This window comes from Sciurus carolinensis, chromosome 1 (genome assembly GCF_902686445.1).
Source record: "Sciurus carolinensis chromosome 1, mSciCar1.2, whole genome shotgun sequence".
Taxonomy (NCBI): domain Eukaryota; kingdom Metazoa; phylum Chordata; class Mammalia; order Rodentia; family Sciuridae; genus Sciurus; species Sciurus carolinensis.
Genome location: NC_062213.1, coordinates 138,715,934 through 138,735,615, shown reverse-complemented (window position 1 = coordinate 138,735,615; position 19,682 = coordinate 138,715,934). Strand labels below are relative to the sequence as shown.

General features: G+C 34.4%; 1 protein-coding gene across 4 annotated transcripts in view; it reads right to left on the bottom strand.

Moving 5' to 3' along the window:
* The window catches only part of Ttll7 (tubulin tyrosine ligase like 7), a 133,757-nt gene that overhangs the window by 36,833 nt on the left and 77,242 nt on the right, over nucleotides 1-19,682 (bottom strand). For all 4 annotated transcript variants that reach the window (XM_047555609.1, XM_047555617.1, XM_047555633.1 and 1 more), the window contains 8 exons: nucleotides 17,123-17,270; nucleotides 16,964-17,037; nucleotides 15,742-15,877; nucleotides 13,597-13,683; nucleotides 9,559-9,751; nucleotides 3,920-4,125; nucleotides 2,790-2,924; nucleotides 898-978 (listed from right to left, as the gene is read on the bottom strand). In XM_047555609.1, the coding sequence (XP_047411565.1) occupies nucleotides 898-978; nucleotides 2,790-2,924; nucleotides 3,920-4,125; nucleotides 9,559-9,751; nucleotides 13,597-13,683; nucleotides 15,742-15,877; nucleotides 16,964-17,037; nucleotides 17,123-17,270 (1,060 nt within the window). The remainder of the gene's footprint in view (nucleotides 1-897; nucleotides 979-2,789; nucleotides 2,925-3,919; nucleotides 4,126-9,558; nucleotides 9,752-13,596; nucleotides 13,684-15,741; nucleotides 15,878-16,963; nucleotides 17,038-17,122; nucleotides 17,271-19,682) is intronic.

The window sequence follows — 19,682 nt, the reverse complement described above, 5'->3', positions numbered from 1 at the left end:
TCAATACAGAACAAAGCATGCTCAAAGTCAAAACAATACAACAGCAATAACAACCCTACTCTCTTTCTACAGCATCCACCCACTCAGTTACCACCCTACTTAAACACTTATTAGTTCTTGCCTAAATTACCCTAAAAATCTAGTTAGTTTCGACTTCCATTGTGCTACATTCTGTCTCCCTCAATTCTACTCTCTTCGAGTAGCTCTCATGATCCTTTTAAACTATAAACCAGGGCCTGGGTTTGATCCCCAGCACTGAAAAATAAAATTATAAACCATATTATGCAATTCTTCTGCTCAAAATATTCCCAATGGCTTCCCATCAGTAAGAATAAATCTCAGAGTCTTTTCATAGCCTGCAAAGTTGTGATCTGAACTCTGCCTATCATTCCAACTGCATCTCTCACCACTAAATCACTCACTCTTTTCCAGCAAAAATAAATGGACTATGAATAAGTGAAAAAATATAATGGTGCCTTGCTACTCTTCATGAACACATCAAACTAATTTCTACCTCAGGATCTCTGCTCTAGTTCTTCCTTCTGCTCCATAACATTATATCTACAGAGTATAATTCCTGTTTCATTTAAGTCTGGCTCGAATGTTACCTTCAATCCTGCTTTATTTTCCTTCACATACTTAATACTATCTTACATTCTATTGCATGTTTATTATCAAACACCTTAACTAAGATGTAAGCTCTGTGAAAGCATAGATCTTCACTGGTTTTAATATCCTCAGAATTCTGAACAATACCAGCATAGTAGGTACTCTGTGAATACTTGTTGAGGAAATGAGTAAATAAATGTGTGTACAGATCTGACTGTGTATTTAACTTACTGACCCTGGCTTAATACACAATCCAAACAGGTAAAGCTGTTCCTGAGCACTACTCACTTTTCGCTGTTTCACAGAATCCAATTTTATGAGCCAATATGAAGCCACTTTTGTTTTATGATACTTCCAGTTATCGATGATCTGTTTGGGGGAAGAAACATTAAGAATTTATTCTAGAATGTTCATCAAAAGTAATAAATGAAAACTAAAGGGGTGAAAACCAATTTTATTAATTTGTGGAATGAAAGCAATATAATAGTACTCATAATGAATGCCAACTTTCAGTAAAAGACGTGTGAAGACTTATAACATCAGGTACAGAAGCTATACAAATCCACAGCTGTCTCTTCTTGTCATACCAATAACACAATCAACAATGAGTGGAAAGCAGAAGTCTTCAGGCACATATGTTTTGGGAAGAAATCCAAGACATAGATTTTCCATCTTTATTCCCAGGGCTGTATTAACCACATCATCCATAGTAATAGAATATTGAATGATACATTAGAAGGCAGATTATATTTAAATATGATTCTGCTATCCCTTTTTCTTTTCTATAAATCTACAGAATTTCTAAATGCATAGTCTAATAATATATACTAGAGCAAACATTATTTACTGCATATAGTGAACATATAGCAAAGAATCTAAGGTTGGTGTCACTATTAATTACATTTTATTAATTATATAAGTCTATATATGTTCTTTATAGAACAATCATATAAGCTACAGATATTAGTTCTACTCTATGTCAAGTTTTCTTCTGATTCAAAACATCAAAATATAATTAATATCTATGAAATATATAAAATAAGTGTACATCATCATTGGTTTACATAGAAAAGAACTTTATTGAATAAGATAGCATATATAAACAAAATATATATCTAGCATAACACATTACAGCCAATATTTATCTTTCTTCCCTTTTATGTAGTAAATAGCAGCTCACTTCAAACAAGACACCATTTTAGTAATAGATATATCAACAAAATGCATAATATTTGAGGATTTAATTATAATTATGTCATAATTACAAAATATAAATTGTCATCGTGTGTTTATTAAAGCAAAGAAGTCTTCTTCATTGTTGTTTGTTTTTGTTTCTCACTTGCTTTAGGTTTAAAGTAATGCTAAAGTAATGCTAAAAATCTAAGAAGGCTGTGTAGGTTTTTATTCTACAGTTGACCACTAGATGGTGCCTCTTTCTCTGTAAAAAACAAAACAGCCCCACTACCAAAAAAGGAAAAAAAAAAAAAAAAAAAGGGGATCCCAGCAAGCAATGTTCAATTACTGAGGAATTACCTAAGAATAACCATTTGAAATGCATGCTTGAACAAATAAATGGAAACTTGAGTAAGGAAATGCTATTTCACCAAAAATATCTTAGTAACTTTGATCTTCTTTATGAATGAGAGTCGACTGTAATGTGAATTTCAGGACTCTTTGCCATTTTATAATGCTCCACTAGATGGTGCAAATGTGCAGGTAAAAAGAAAAACACTATTCAGCATATGCCATTTCAAAATTTGACCAAAAACTATGAAATTCAAAGTGTCATTTTGTGTCAGGGCCCCGCTTTTTTCATCACATCTCATTCCATCCAAGATCCAAAGTTTTGTAAAAGATTTTAATGTGTGTGTGATATTTCTTAAGTCACTAGGAACAATAATTATTTAAGACTAATTATTTTTGCCTGATGAAAGTCTTAACATTAAAATAGGGCTTTGAACTGAGATATTTTGCATCGCTGATTATAAATGGGACCTTGCTGTTCATGAATGATAATAATTAAAATAATTCCCTATATTTCGTAAAGCTTCTGGAAGCTGAAAAGAACCTCTATTAAGTTTGCTATGTCACTGAAATATAATCCTATCAGTAAGTAAATTTTAGTATTCAAGAAGAATAAATAAATGCTCCTTGGTATTTTATATACATCAAATACTCACATCTTCTATCAGAAGTTCGGATTCTGCATCTGACTTTCCTGGAAACCGGATCTTCATGTCTTTGAGAACAATTAAGGTCTGACTAGTTAATTCTTCCTCATCTTCTTTTGTTTTCAGTTGCCGCAAAGTCTCACTCTTAAATTTGAAAGAATACAGATATTTGGAGGGGGTCTTATTTCATTGTGCCAGTATAATCTGAAAGATATTTCTAGGTAAAAATGATGCACTTTTAATTGAAAAATAATAAAAAAAGGAAGAATATATTGTTTTACATTTATAATTTTTTGTCATTAAAAGAATATAAATCTCAAGGGTATCTTTCGTGCTTCTATATGGTTGTGTTTTATTTTGCTCATATAACTAAAATAAAAATATAAATATAAATACTTAAAAATGACTTCCTGATCAGTTTCATTTGCCACATATACCTTAAACAATTGTGGATCAGAAAAAAAAATTCAATCATTGCTGCCAAATGAATTCATCTTCCTTTTGTAAACATCATCAACATTAAATAAACAAATGAAATAATTAAATCCCTGATCTATATGTAGGTACTTTTGTTGCAAAATAAATTCACTGACATCTTTAATTCTAAATTTATGGAATTTTTGCTAAAGAGAGAATACTGTATGTTAATGTATATATCATAACAACATAAACAATATTGTACTTTGCTCTAACATATACATTATAAACAAAATTGATACTTAAGTACTCTAAGGAAAACTTATCAATCTGCTTCAATGTTTTTTCAGCCTATTAATCAATAGTTCTGGTAAGTAAAATTTTCCATATAACAAATTTTTTGAAATTTAGATTGCATAATATACGGCAAAACCATACATTTACTCAGACAATTTTCAACAATATTATCCTACTACATTAGCAAGTAGAAAATAAAATAATGCTATTCTCAGTGTCATCTTGGAGCTCTGTGATAAAGTCTGTATTTTTAAACATCCATTCTAAATTGCAGCCTAAAATAGATGAGTAATTCTAATTCCAGAAGTCATGAGTTGAACTATAGAAAGGATCTGAGGCTAATCTGTCCTCTGAAGCAGATTCCCTTTGCCACCAAGATTCAGAGTACAGTCTGAAATCCTGAAAAGGCAAAATAGATGACTTACCACCTGAGAATTGTCAGAGTTGGCTTCATTACTAGGAGGCAGCGGTTTCAGGTAGGAGGAAGTACGATTTAAGGAATGTGACCGAGATGCTGAAGTTGGCCGTGATACTGATATCACTTGTTGAGCAGAAATGGGGCGAGTGTCCCCCATGGAAGGTGAGTGGGTAGAGATGGACCGAGGGCAACTGACTGACCGCCTCATGGAATCTATCAATGATGGAAAAGAGGGAGAACACAGTAGTAGTGTAAGTAGAAGTTTCCCTCTATAGCAAGCCTATATACACTGAGGATTAAAGCAGGTGGCAGTGGAGTGGCAGTAAATGTCAAAGCACAGGCATCATCATGAGATTATAAAATTGGAATTAATTCTTAAATTTAAACAAAAAACTTGGTGTAGAACCCCACTACTGTGCAAAGAATGGCTCTTACAGAATAACACTATAAACACCACTTTAAAGTTATGTTCTCAAAACATTACATAAAAGAACCAGAAGAAAGGAAATTAACACTGATGATGCACCCGCTATAGGCCAGGTATCATGCTCATAGAAGCCCTCTGAAGAAGTGACCATATTGGCTCAAAGGCTAAGAGTAAGAACTCTCTCAAGGACACACACCCACATGGGGCCAAGCTCAAGCTTAAGTCTTTACCTATCTGATTCCAGTGGCCTCCCTCTTTCTATAACATCATGATGCCATCTACAATCCTTGGGACAAGACTGGTCACTTATCAGAATCTGTGTACAGGTTAGAGATTGAATATTATTGTAAGATTCCTAGGAAGGATAGGAAAGGAGTCTAGAAAATGATCAGGATAAATATGTAAATTAAGAGAATTTAGACACCTAAAGAAAAAATAAATAAAACAGAAGAAAAATATAAAGATTATTATAATGTAATTTAAATATATAATTGGTTATTATAAAAGTAATACTAAACAGTCTTCTTACTTACAGACATGAAGAATAAAAAACTAGATTAAATTTCAATACTAAAAAATCTAAATGAAGAAAAAAATATGGATTTATAGAATTGTTACCAGAACAACTATAAAAAATAGAGTGGAAAAAAACAGTGTCTTCCCCAATGCATACTGAGAACATTTAAGAAAGAGACCAACTGTTCCTGATAAAATGTGACTCTTAACTCTGGGAAATAGATTATCATTCAATACTATCAATATTTTTTATCTCTTTCTAGTTCATCTACAGAACATTTAGTCAGTCTCTCTCTCTCTCTCTCTCTCTCTCTCTCTCTCTCTCTCTCTCTCTGCTTGAGGAATATAGCAAGCTTCATTAATTACATAATTAATAAAACTCATATTTAGTCAGGTAGAACACCCAAATATTTCTCTTCGTTAGTTGCTGAAATATATTTCAACCTTTATAAAGGATATAAACCATATATTTTGGGATGTATATCTGATGGGTATTTTGAATATGTGACAGATACAATACTGCTTATTCAGATTCTGTAGAGATTGAAAAGTATACTCATTCAAGCTGTTAGTTCCAACTACTAACTTCCTTCTGAACACGACTTTTTTATACTCCAACAAAAAATTAACTGAGAAAAAAATTTGGAAAACTATCCCATTTTATAAAATAAAATAGAATAAAATACTTGAGTACTTGAGAATCAATCTAACAAAAGAGGTGAAAGACCTTTACAATGAAAACTAAACAACATTAAAGAAAGAAATTGGGGAAAACCTTAGAAGATGAAAAGATATCCCTCTATGTTCTTGGATAGGCAGAGTTAATATTATCAAAACAATCATGCTATACATTGCTGGTGGGACTGCAAATTGGTGCAGCCACTCTGGAAAGCAGTATGGAGAGTCCTTAGAAAACCTGGAATAGAACCACCATTTGACTCAGTCATCCAACTCCTCCGTGTATACCCAAACGACTTTAAATCAGTATACTACAGTGACGTGGCCACATCAATGTCTATAGCAGCTAAATTCACAATAGCTAAGCTATGAAACATACCTAGGTGCCCTTCAACAGATGAATGGATAAAGAAAATATGGTGTATATATATATATATATATATATATATATATATATATATATATATATATTATACAGTGGAATATTACTCAACCTTAAAGATTAATGAAATTGTGGCATTTGCCAGTAAATGGAAGGAACTGGAGAATACTATGCTAAGTGAAATGAGCCAACCCCAAAGAACCAAAGGCCAAATGTTTTCTCTGATATGCAGATGCTAATTCACAATAAGGGGGTGGGGAGAATAGAGGTTATTTGGTCTAGGCAGAGGGGAAGGGTGAAGGGGTAGGAAGGATAGTAGAATGAAGCAGACACTATTACTCTACATGCATATATGATTACATGACCTATTTATCTCTACATCACGTACAAGCAGAAAAATGAGAAGTTATACTCCATTTATGTGTGTCAAAATGCATTCTACTGTCATGTATAACTAATTAGAACAAATTTTTTAAAAATTTTTGAAATGGTCATGCTACCAAAAGCACTATACAGATTCACTGCAATTCCCATCAAAATTCCAATGACATTATTCATAGAAGTAGAAAAAGCAGTCATGAAATTCATCTGGAAAAATAAGAGGCCCAGAATAGCCAAAGCACTCTTTAGTGAGAAAAATGCAGCAGGAGGCACCACAATCTCAGACTTTAAATTATAGTACAGAGTGATAGTAACAAAAATAGAATGATACTGATGCCAAAACAGGCAAGAAGACCAGTGGAAGAGAATACGAGACACAGAGACAAACGCAAAAATACAGTTATCTCACATGAGACAAAGGCACCAAAAATAAACAATGGAGAAAAGATAGCCTCTTCAGCAAATGGTTCTGGGAAATCCATATGTAGCAGTATGAAATTTAACCCCTCTGACCCTATACAAAACTCAACTCAAGTGGAACAAAGATCTAAAAATCAAACCAGAATCCTTAGAAAACCTGGAATGGAAACACTATTTGACTTGAGAAGAAAATGTACACCCAACACTCCAACATGTCAGCTCAGAATCTAAAGACTCCTAAAATGCCAGAAGTAAAATCAATAATCAACAAATGGGATGGCATCAAACTAAAAAGCTTCTTCACAGTAAAGGAAACAAACAATAACGTGAAGAGAAAGCCTATGGAATGTGAGAAAATCTTTGCCACCTGCACTTCAGATAGAGTGTTAATCTCCAGGATATATAAAGAACTCAAAAAACTTAGCACCAAAAAAACAAAATAGCCCAATCAATAAATGGGCTAAGAAACTGAACAGACACTTCACAGAAGAAGAAATACAAATGGTAAACAAATATATGAAAAAATGTTCAACATCTCTAGCAATTAGAGAAATGCAAATTAAAACTACACTGAGATTCTATCTCACTCCAGTCAGAATGGCCATTATCAAGAATACAAGTAACAATAAATGTTGGTGAGGATGTGGGGAAAAGGGTACACTCATACATTGCTGGTGGGACTGCAAATTGGTGCAACCACTCTGGAAAGCAATATGGAGATTCCTTAGAAAACCTGGAATGGAACCACAATTTGACCCAGTCATTCAACTCCTCGGTATATACCCAAAGGACATGGCCACATCAATGTCTATAGCAGCTCAATTCACAACAGCTAAGCTATGGAAGCAACCTAGATGCCCTACAACAGAGGAATGGATAAAGAAAATGTGGTATATATACACAATGGAGTATTAGCCTGAAGAAGAATGACTTTATGACATCTGCAAGTAAATGGATAGATCTGGAGATTACCATGCTACGTGAAATAAGCCAGTCCCATTGTTCATCATTCATCTGCATACACAGAAAATTCATACAGAAAACTAAAACAGCTGAACATCCCCCAAAGGTACTTGGTAGATTAACAAAAAATTGTTGTAATTTCCACAAACTATGTGAAGAAAGTATTTTATATAGTTTTTTGTGTGACTAACTTATCAAACCAAAACATATCCCTTTGAAATCATAAGAAATTTGAATTTCCCAAGTTAGTCATAGTATTAGAAATAATCGGGATTATGTCTTCAGTCATTTGCAATATAACTTCAAGGATAAAACTCAAGGAGAATTTGTTGGTACAACATGTAAGATTAAAGAGAATATAAAACAAGGTGAAACCCTTGTTATAATTCCTAATAAGCATAAAAGAATATAACTAGTAAGGAAAGGATATATAATTGAATTAGACTCGCTTTAAAATGAAAATTTATATTCAAAACATTCTTTTAAAATCCATATGCTGTTTTAGTACACAACTGCACTTATCTCAATTTTTAACATATTGGTCTGAGGACCAAAAACAATTTCAGAACTTACAAGAACCCCAGAAGTTTTTTCTCTACCTTTCCTTTACCCCTCATTAGTTGTTGTTGTTGTTATGGATAGACAATTAGCTAGTAGGAGGGGGGCTCAAAAACTGACAACACTTGGGCAGGAAACAGAAAGAGAGGCTTTAAGTGGAGACACACTGAAAGTTCTTAAGAAATCCTTAAGTAAAACCAGAGGTAGAACAGCTTACAAACTCTGGAAGAGGTGGTCAGTGAATACCTCTTAAACAAGTAAATAAATAAATGAAATAGAACATAGTACATTATTTCCAAATATACAAATACTCAAAGACGGAGCAGTAGCATGTAACTTTATGGAATAATTTGGAAGTAAAGTTAAGACCATTCTTCTAAAATCTTTACCTATTCTTCATTCCACATGCATTTTTCCATAAGCATGGAATGCCAGTTTTAAAATACACACATTACTGGGAACATATTATGCCATTACTGGAGATGAGCAAAGGCTTACAATTGTGTTTACTGCCTAACTGAACTGGTCCCTTTAAGAGAACGCTGAGACATGGAACTCTAGGTAAACAATGAATACTGGAAAATAATCAGAGACAGGAGTTTAAAATAAACTGGATTGGAGGCAGCATCAGTTATGTTGGACATCTGGGGGATGAAAGAAGAATCACAGGGACAGTAGTGGGCATTTGGGGTTGAATAAAGAATGAGAGACAGGAGAAAGGGGAATGTGAAAAGAAAGAGAGAAAAGGAAACAGAAAGGAAAGGAGATGGACAGGCTGGTTGGGTGCTTTCCTAATTACTTCCAATGCACCAAAAGCTTCAGTGCTTACCCGTGATGAAAATGGGAGGGAACAAAACTTCAAAACTTCAACTATTTCACCATTGTGTGGCTCACAAACACATTCAAGTCAAAAGCCTAGAGAGATACGTTCTGTTTAAAAAAATAGGTGGTGGAACCAAACAAAGAGGTGATAGGAAAGGGGGAAGTGGAGAGAGATTACATTGGTTTTAAAAAGAAGATAACCAACAGATGAGTCATAAGGCACATTTTTTTTTTAAAGACCCAGGCAAAACTGCAGTACTTAAAAGCTATGAAATATAAATGGCTGGATCCTTAATATAAGCCAATTGTTTTCCATTTGCAGAACTTGACAGGGATTGAGGGATGTACATGCCCAGGTCTGGTTAGGGAAGGAAATGGGGTAGAATCCAGGTCTCCTCGCACACAAGGGTTCATTTGGTTCAAGGACCTTTTATTGAGTTCAATAATTTCAATTCCATGATTCTTCATATATCAACTAACTTGGAAGAAAATGACTTACTGGATTGCTGGATTAATTTGCAGTGGCTGGAGTGCTTAAGATCACATGGAGCTTGCTCTTCTCCTTTCTTATTTTGATATTCTTCATTTTCGTCAGATTCTGAGGAGCTGCCACTACTATCGTAACTGCTGTCACTGCTGCAGTACCTCTGCTTTTTCATTATCTCGGAACTCTCTGGCATAGAACACAGAGGCTGAAACAGAGGAAAATGTGTTATTCTGCTCAAGTTTTTCAAAAGGCTCATTAACATGATTAGTTGCTATTTTTAATTTTCCCCTTCTGCTTGCTGCTTTTCACTGAAGGCTGAAAATCCCCCAACAGGCTATTGCTGTAGTCTGCTCAGCCTACAAAGCATTCACTGGTTGTTGTTCCCACAAAATATGCTTTCTTAAATCATATAGCTCAGTCATGAGGAAATTTTTCTACATGACTATAATAAGGAACCAGAATATCTGTAAACAAAGAATAAAAGTACAAAGGGAAAACATTTGATATAAAAACATCAAAATTAAAAATGTACTCGTCTTTTCTTCATTCCATACCGAGTCACTCAATAAATGTGGGGGTGGAGGGAGAAAGGATGGAAAGGAACAGAAAGTGACAGCCAGAGAAGCATCCATAAGTAAAGTCACACCTTAAAACAGGGCCTAAGGCACAACAAGGAGTAAGGTACTACTTACACAGATAATTTGCTGTGAATGATTAGTTAGTTAGTTCTGGTGCTGGGAATTGAACCTAGTGTGTGCTAAGTACAAACTCTACTACTGAGCTATACCCCTGACCCTTTTAATACGTAAAAATGAAAAAATTTAGCTAATTATGTATTTCCTAACTTAGTCATGAATACCTTATCTCTCTTCTCAGAGGACTCCTAACTTTGACAAACAGAGTCTAGCCATAAGGGAGTAACACTGCTTTTTATTGCCAGTGCTACATTTTACAAAATGATAATAATGTGAAAATCCGTTCAACATGGATATTTTTAGAGGACAGCCCCCATATCGAAGGGTAAATCTGTAAAAACTCGAAATGTCCTGTTAGTATGTTTCAGTATCTTATCAGAATCACTTGTTTCCAATCTTCCCAATCAATGAATTTCCAAAGATGTCAGCTGAAAGAATAGAAAAGAATGGACATGGGACAGCATCACTTCAGAAGGAACACATAAAACTGAGAACAGGACTGTTTTGTAATGCAGTCATTTTAAAAGACTATTTGCTACACACACCATTTGCCTCCTATTCCTTTGGGAGAGGTTCCTGCAGTTGCATACTAAAGGTCTGTGTTAAATCAAAGAGGTTTTGATGTTAGCATACATGATAATGAAATCTTGCATACCATGGGATTTCACTGAAAGAAAATATATTCTCCAGTGTAACTGCATAGGATAAAAAGAAAGAAATGGCACTTCATGAAGTGCCTGGAATACATAGTAAGCCAAAGCATGATCTTCTTAAAGTTACAAGCTTTGCAAGGATGAAATATAACCAAAGCAGGAAAGAGGTTTAATACACTTAGGGACAACTTGTGTTTCAATGTTTGTTCTCCTTTTGATAGTCTAATCTTTACTGAGCACTAACAATGTTCAAAGAGGTACATAAAAACATTTACCAGTAACACAATTAACAAATATTTTGACAATGTTAGGAAATATGATCTCTAGAGGAAGGATGTTTCTCCAGAGGTTTAGCACACAAAGAAGAAACACCAGCACACTTAGACTTGCTAGAAGTACCTTTCCTCAGGCAGCAAGCATTTTAAGTTTCTTAAGGAGCCTGACTACACAATGAATTGTCTGACCCTATGAAGAACCACAGGGGAAACAGACCACTGAGCCTTTGTGTCACCTATGCATTCAGGACTCCATGACCAAGACACTATAGACTTCACAGCAGTGTAAACTTTCAATAGTGCCTCAACTATAAGAGGAATTTTGGAAATAGGCATTGAGTTACGACCCAAGCCATATTACTTATCTTTATGTTGAATTTTATTATAAAATCAGTCTTATGTAAAATATGTCTAAAGAATAAGGCAAATACCCATGTATTTACTACGCAGCTTAAGAAAAAGAAGGTTGCTAATATCGTATGTGGCATTTATTATTTATGTACTAATTAATATTTCTTAAATTCTAAAATAAGAGAAAAACAATAAAAGTTTTATTTAACCGAGGTCATCTCCAATGAAGATATAGGAGACCAATGTTTGGCCTAAGTATCAACCCTCTAAAAAGGAAAGTTTACTTTGAAGTTTGTTCCATTTAGACCCTTGAAAACATTAAGTTAAAAGTTATAAAAATGTTTCTACTTCGAACTATTTATTCAGCTTTCAACTTTGAAATACTGTTGGCTTTAACAATGACGGGCTCTATCCAATTCGTTTCATTTCAACAAATACATTTTTAGATCCCATTACTAGGCTAAAATGAGAAGGGTTAAAAAATAGACAATGTGAATTCTGCCCTCCAAGAAGTTGTACTTTTGTTTGGAGGCCAATCTAATGTAAGGGGAAAACCAGTGTCTGACTATGTTGGGCCTTTTGCATTTGCCATTCTGCCATGAGCACTGAGCCCCCAGGAGGTCTGGTATGTGGTTTGCCATAACTGATACATAAGCTTAGAAACTTCCCAACATTTCCCAAAATGAAGCCATGATTCATGAAGGTAGAAGATTCACTTCTACGAATAACTCTACATTTGTCCCAAAGGAACTATTCCATAGTGCCTCAAAATAGAGCAGATAATTCAGAATGGTGTCCTCCAAGATCTCCTTAGATATGATCTCTCACCAGGCCCATCTTGCACCATTTCACCCTCCAAGAACCTTCCACTTCAGTCATACCAAATTTTTCACTATTTCCACAACACACTGTCAAGTTTTTGCCTTTAAGGTTCTAACCTGAATGTTCTTCTACCTCTCTGAAGGGTGTGGAGCACTCCTCATTTTTCAAGATCCAGTTCAAACAGCAAAGCCTTTATGAGGTCATTCCCATTCCACCTACTGATCCTGTGCTTCTCTATGCTGCTATAGCACTTTTCATTCTCTATTGTATATTTGCCACATGATCTCCTGCTTGGGGTTTATCAATTTGCTCTTCCACTTGCCAAAGAAGTCCTTGTGAACATATTCAACAAATGTAACTAAAAGAGTTTGAGAATTTATGATGTTCTAGATAACTTTAGCAGCAGAGATGCAAAGATGAAAATGCACTTCCCACCTCAAGGAGCTCACCACCTCATACTAAGGCTAACATGCAAACAGTTATTTGTTATGACTGCTCTGTAAAAATGTTGTTTATGGCACAGCAGGAGAAGGAGGGCAACTAATCATGATTTTTTTTTTTTTATACAGGCATTTCAGAGGCATGGACAGCATGAGAGCACAACAGAGCACGATTGTCTGATCATGTAGACATAGTTTAGTAATGTTGAAATATAAGGTAAAAGGAACAGGATGAAAAATGTTTCTAAGATTTTTCAAACTCAACCCTTTATCCACTAACAAGAACTTCAACATACATTAGGAAAACATAGAGATGTCACCACAATAGAGCAGAAGCATGGCAAGCAAACACCTGTCCTTTCTTTCCTACATAAGAGCTTTTTATTTATCCCTAGGATCTGTGCTTATTTTTATTAAAACACTATAACTGTTGCTGAGTTATCAAGAACAAGACTTCCCCTCCTCACTTATCAATATGAGTCTCGAGAGTATGATTCTTCTTCTCTCTAATGCTACATGTGTCCTTGATAATTACTGGTCTAAAGATATAAAGAAAACTTAATACTGAGTTTATAATTAGAATACTAGTTCTTGGTCCACTTTCTTAGGGAAAGTGCTAAGACTTTCCCTAGCCCTAGGGAGAAAGCCAAAAAAAGGGAAACAAAACTTCTCCTGCATGCGAGACAATATCGTCTTTCCAACTCCACCTGAACTCCTTCAAAGTGGTGCCACTCTTACAATGTGAAATATCAGGGAAAACCAGCTTTACTTGGTAGCATTTACTCTTACACTCGGGAAGGTTGAAATACCGCACCTTTGGTCCTCGAGATCTGGTAGTTTTTCCCATCAACTTTTCATCATCCATTTCACACTGTTCCAAAAGATCCAAAATATCTTCCTCCTTCAAAAAACATTTTAATTAAAATAGTGATAACTAATGAACTCTAAAATTTTTCCAAGTTAATGTACAGAATAATGTTAATGTTAATAATGTTAATAATGTTAATGTTAATAATGTACAAGAAGTACTTTTAAAGTTATTTAGTAAAGATTGCTCAGCTCAATGAAGGAAAACTAAAGGGTCATGGCAAATTCTCTTGAAGAAACTTTCACTAAAATCTGGCAATACAAATAATATATAGTTAAAATCTATTGTGTAATAATTACCATAAACAAATGTTTCCTTCTGTTATACTATTAAAATCTTCTAATGTAATATAATACTTTAGCTCATTTTAGACACTCAAATTTCTGGAAGTACGGAATTTTCTAGACTATAATTTCATTAATCATTCCTGTACTAATTACTCCAAAAAATACTAACACTCCACATAGTAAATCGGTGACTATACTAAAAATTTCATTTCAAATCAATCTAATATTAGTATTTGGCAACACTCAATGAAAATTTTTATAAATTTTTACTATTGCACAAGAGTATTTTTAGGGCTTTATGGAACATCCTTTTTCTATAGGCATTAATGGTAGCACCAGTTCAAAAGTGCTCTAAAACCTGTCTCTTATGCTCTTACAGAGACATTTTGAACTCAAAAGGAAAAATTATAAAAACATACACCCCAGTTGATGTTAAACAAACCAGAGAAGTAACTATGGTGAAAGAGGTATAATCAAATACTTCACTGTTACTTTATAGGTGTTATACCACCTATAAAAATCAAAACTTTAATATTTATGCTGTGTGCTTCAACATCCCATAAAAGTTTTCTGAAGTAAGTAGAAGTTTCACTACATAAGAGAAATTTTTAAATAAGTTATTCTTCATTCCCGTCCAAGGAAGTTTAGCTAATAAAATACCAAAAGACTCATTATATCGTTTTGACGAAATAATAATCCTACAATGAATTCCATGGGTAGCGGCATGTTAAAAAGGATCTCACAGAGTTCTGCTTCTGTTCAGAAGAAAAATTGCAACAGACTATACTTTCATCCTAACAGCTAGAAAATGTCAGATGAACTAAACTGTTTTTTTAAAATAGAAAGCCATAAGTAAAAAGTAGTGTAAAAGAACAAATTCCAGAGAAAGGTAAGTTCTTCCCAAATGAACAGAGATGAATGACCACTTTCTATTTTAGGTCCTTTGTCAAGTCTGAGCATATGAGGGCAAAGATCGGCTCTATCATATAAGAGATTCTGCTGGGAGACAGGAATGCTTTTAACATACTCCCTTTTGGAACTCTTAGATACTATTATTAAGAGATCTGTCTACCATGCTGAGAGGCCCCATAAAAAGAAAGACACACTCAGCCAGCTCCCTGATGCTCCAACTATCCCATTTGATGCACCAAACACAACAGTAAAGCCACCTTGAAGTTCTAGACCCAGTTGAGTGCCAGAAACTACCTTCAGATAAATGCAACTACCGGATCTACTCCAGGAAAGATCAGTGAAAGAACCACTCAATATTTCCCAGAAAGACTGTAGAATAATGAGCAAATAAATGAAGTGGTTTGTTATGCTATAATAGACAACTGATAAACCTTTCATTAGGATAAACAGCTGTGCGTGTGTGCGTGTGTGTGTGTGTGTGTATGTGTGTGGTTTAATTACCGGCTCTCATGCCAGGTCTATGTAGTATTAAGAAAAAATGCTGCATAATGTTAATTATAATGCAAATAACAAAAGTATCACAAACTGCAAGTTTAATTCATTGGATTTCTTTATCCAGTTACACATATGAATCTATGTAATAAGAATGTTCTTATAATATGATTACAATATTATATCAAAATTCTCTACTCCATAATTTGTCCTGTTAGACATCTTATTTATGAAGTCACTTGGTTTGTTGTAAAACACTACCAACTGCTAAAATGAAAAGCCTGAAATGCACTATAAAATAAAAGTACAATGCTTTACACGGACAATGAAGGCTGGCTGTTTTTATAGACACCCTATTGGGTTTCATCCTTTTTTCTCTGAATCAACCTCCTCCTCTTACCTTCATTCTTTTCAAAGGATTATTCAGCTCTCGCTGGAATGAGGCTGCTCTTCCTGAAAGGAAGGTCTGAAAGGCAACAGCCAACAAATTTTCATACTTCTCAAGCAGTGTTTTATCTTCTGGAGGATAAATTCGTCTACAAAAAAAAAAAAAAAAAAAAAATCAGATAATCCAGTCTGTTTAAAAGAAATGATCATAGTTCAATAGTTAAGATAATTGCTTAGATAATTATTGCCCTCCTGCTCCAAGTCAGTTAATACAGCTAACTGCTAGAAACAAAGATGGTTTTGAGAAGATCACAAATTTTCATGTTACTCAGACAAATTAAGGCTTCTCTAGAGAACTATCATCACACAAAGTAGTTCCAGAAGATATGGTATAAGGGTTTGGTTCAAAGAAAGTGACTGGAGAAGAATAGCAATTGGTCGAATTGGTAAAATACAAAAATTTGTGGGAGAGTGTTGAGATGATAAGGGATACTAGGGAAGTTTTGACTTCATGTAGTGACTGAAGTATGCAAAAATGAGGCATATAGTCTTAATGGCTTCTTTTGGGGTAAAGAGGACTAGGTAGCAGTAGGGTGGGAGGAATGTGTCCCCTCACTACTAAGGAGGTAGGTGCTGAGGACAGGAAAGACACCTTACCAGGGGTGGAAGAAACTCTACACCCACACCTTCTTAATCCCACTGAAGCAAGTCAAAGCCGGAGAGGAGGGGACACCCTTCCTAAAGCATGAGGAGCTTAAAGGGCCTCTCTAGATCCTGTCAAGGATATTCTGAGGGGTCCCAGTTCAACACAGTCCAAAATCCTGCCTATTGTCTCTAACTTGCTCCTCCAAATATTTTCTTATTTTCCCATTTCCTCAGGATTTGAATTTAAAATAAAGAACAGCAACCATTATGAGTTAGTAGAAAACTATTATTAAAAATTTCCACTTTCTTAAAATAGTGTGTAATAACCAAATCCAGGCACAAGAATAGCTGGTTAAAAAGATTTCCAGTGGGCACTCCACAGGTCAGCTGGCAGGAGAATTGTCAAGTCAGAACCAACTACTCACTGACTAGGCTGACTACATTTTCTTTCTTAAAAGATATTAAGCAAAAGGCACACTCTAAGAATGAAAAGAACAAAAGTAAAAATAAGCATAAGAGGTCTAAAAATACGGAATGATTATTTGACACTATATTTCCTTCAGTGTATACAAAAATGGAAGCAAAGTTACCTATAATTCCCCATATGTCGATTTTCATGTTCTTCTCGTGAAATCTGCTTTCGTACTTGAGCAAGTCTCTCTTTCTAAAAATAAAGAAAGTTTACAAATAAAACCCAATGCATAAATCATGCAATTGAAATTGTGCGTATGTTGCTAACATGTTCATACCAACTCTTCTTTCCGTCTCTCCAGCTGGTGTCTCTGCTGTTCCCAGTCTGAGGAACCTGGTAGGAGTCTTTTTATTGAATTTTGACCATAAAGTCTCTTTTGAGCCTCTGCTTTTTGTTTTGCCAAGTTTCTCCTTTTATCACTGGTCCTAAAATATGAAACACAAGACCATACGCAAGAATTCAAACAAATTCTGATCTTAGTACTGTGAGAAGCACTTGCAGATGAAAAGACACAATGCAGATAGGAATCAAAGATGGTTTTATAGATTCACATAATATATTCATCTAACCTCCCACCAAATATGGGACTCTGTATGGTAAACTTATGAAAACAAGATAAAATAAAATGGAAACACTAGATGCTTGAGGAGCCAGAGGGTCTCGATATACCATACTAACAACTTAGCAGCTATACAATCTGACCCTGGTCAATTAACTGCTAAGTCTATTACCCCCTGTATTAAATGTTAACAATAATGTTTCCCTCCTAGAAAACTTATACAAATCAATTTGTGGTAACATTAATTGGTAACTAGTCATTCTCTTCTCCCTCTTCAACCAATTCCATTTATATTTAAGCACTCTCATTTATACTGACCGCTCTTGAGCACATTTTTAGTTATGACTGAAATTCCAGCCGAACAGTCATCATTTGTTCAAAAAAAATTGCATGGTCCTTCTAATATTTTATTTAATCATGAAAATTTAGTTAAAATTCTCTGTTTTTTATAGAAGAAATTCCATTGTGGGATTATTTTCCTCTGAGCCACTTTTTCTTATTTCCCTCCCATGTAGCTAGCGAAATAAGTCTAAGGTCTCTAACTCTTCTAGTTTGTACTCCTACATACAACCCCTAAAAGACTTCTCAAGAACAGGATGGAATTCAGGAGAAAAGGAAAAAATCACAACCAATTCTGTCCTCAGCCTTGGGGAAAAAAACAAATTTCCTATCCTTGAGCTTCTATGCCCATGCCTCATACAGTGTCATTATCCTGGCAGGGTGCAGGTAAGGATGCAAATCAAAGGGAAATGGACATGATATCATTTGGCCAGCTTCTGCTGTGAAGAGGTAAAGAGGTGCTTAAATTCACATGTGTCCCCATTTAATTCATCAGAAAATTGCACTGAAAATATAAGACCAAGACTCTGGGCAATAAAGAAATTGCTACTGCCTCAAGTATATATCCCCTCACAACTACAACTCAGAAGTGCTAGGAAAATGATCCATTCTCTTTCAGGACAACACAACACTGAGGCTTCAGTGGCAGGCATCCAGTAGGTGGTCAGGACAAAGAAATAATTGAGAAAATAAACAAACATATTCAGAATGTTGGAAACCATTTAGTAGAGTTGGAGCCATGGGTGAATGCAAGATATTCAGGTAATCATAAGGAGTTAACAGTAGATTATTGAGTTTCAAGTTTATCTTCAGACAATTAAAAAGACATAAATTTTAAAAGGAGAACAGCATAATTATATTTGCATATGTTAAATAAAGATTATGGCCTTGGCAGTATGTGCAGTGTACAGTGGCTTAGAAAGAGGATGAGAAAAGAAGATGAGATGCTATTTCATTAACAATATGAAATATGAAGACTGGGAAGCAGCAGCATGTTAGAGAAAAAGAGTGAGTTTAGAAGAATATTTTGGAGAAAGAATAGGAATGCTTTGGTGAGTAATTAAATGTGCAGAATAAGAAAGAGGGATAAACTTGTAATAATACAAAGATTTCTGATTTTAGTGAGTGGGTAATTATGAATATCATTTTTCCAATGATGAATACATATTTGGCTCTGAGTTTTCTGGGTAAAGGGAAGAGGTAATACAGAAGTTTAGGTAGCTCATCAAACTTGATTTTTTAAATACTCCATTTTATAGAGAAAATTTATTTCTATATAGAATTCAGTTTACAGGTAGGAGAAAACAGGAAAAGGAAAAAAAAAATACAAGGGAAAAAAGACCAAACAAAATAAAGGGAGGAAAAAAAAGGGAGTAAAATTTTTTAAAAAGGAACAAAAGAAAAAAGGAAAAACAAAGAAGGAATGAGATATTTTAATTAATATGCTATAAAAGATATAAACATAGACCTATATCCCGTCCACAGTAAAAAAGGTTGATAGACAAGGATACTGAAAAGAAAAAGCAGATCAAACACATATGAACAGAAAAGAAACAAAAATAAGCTCACACAGAAGTCCTCTCAGATACACTAAAAAATGAAGAAAGACAATCACATTGAGTTTTTTATTTTTTATGATATGATCTCTCATTAAAAAAAATAGCAAAGTAACAAGCAGTAAAATTACTTCAATTCACAAATCAGACTATAATACCAGTACTACAATATAGCCCTTGAACTAACAACTATGATTAATATAATAATGATATTTTAATTAGAATATTTTCTTCACATTTTGGCCTTTAGAATATTGTCATTGTAAAACCTGGTTTGCATTTCTATAACTACAGGCATAAATTAGCACTAATGAGTCTCAGTACTTACTTCACAAACCAGAAAAAAATTTAATCAAAGACTGAAACATCCCGATTCACTTAGC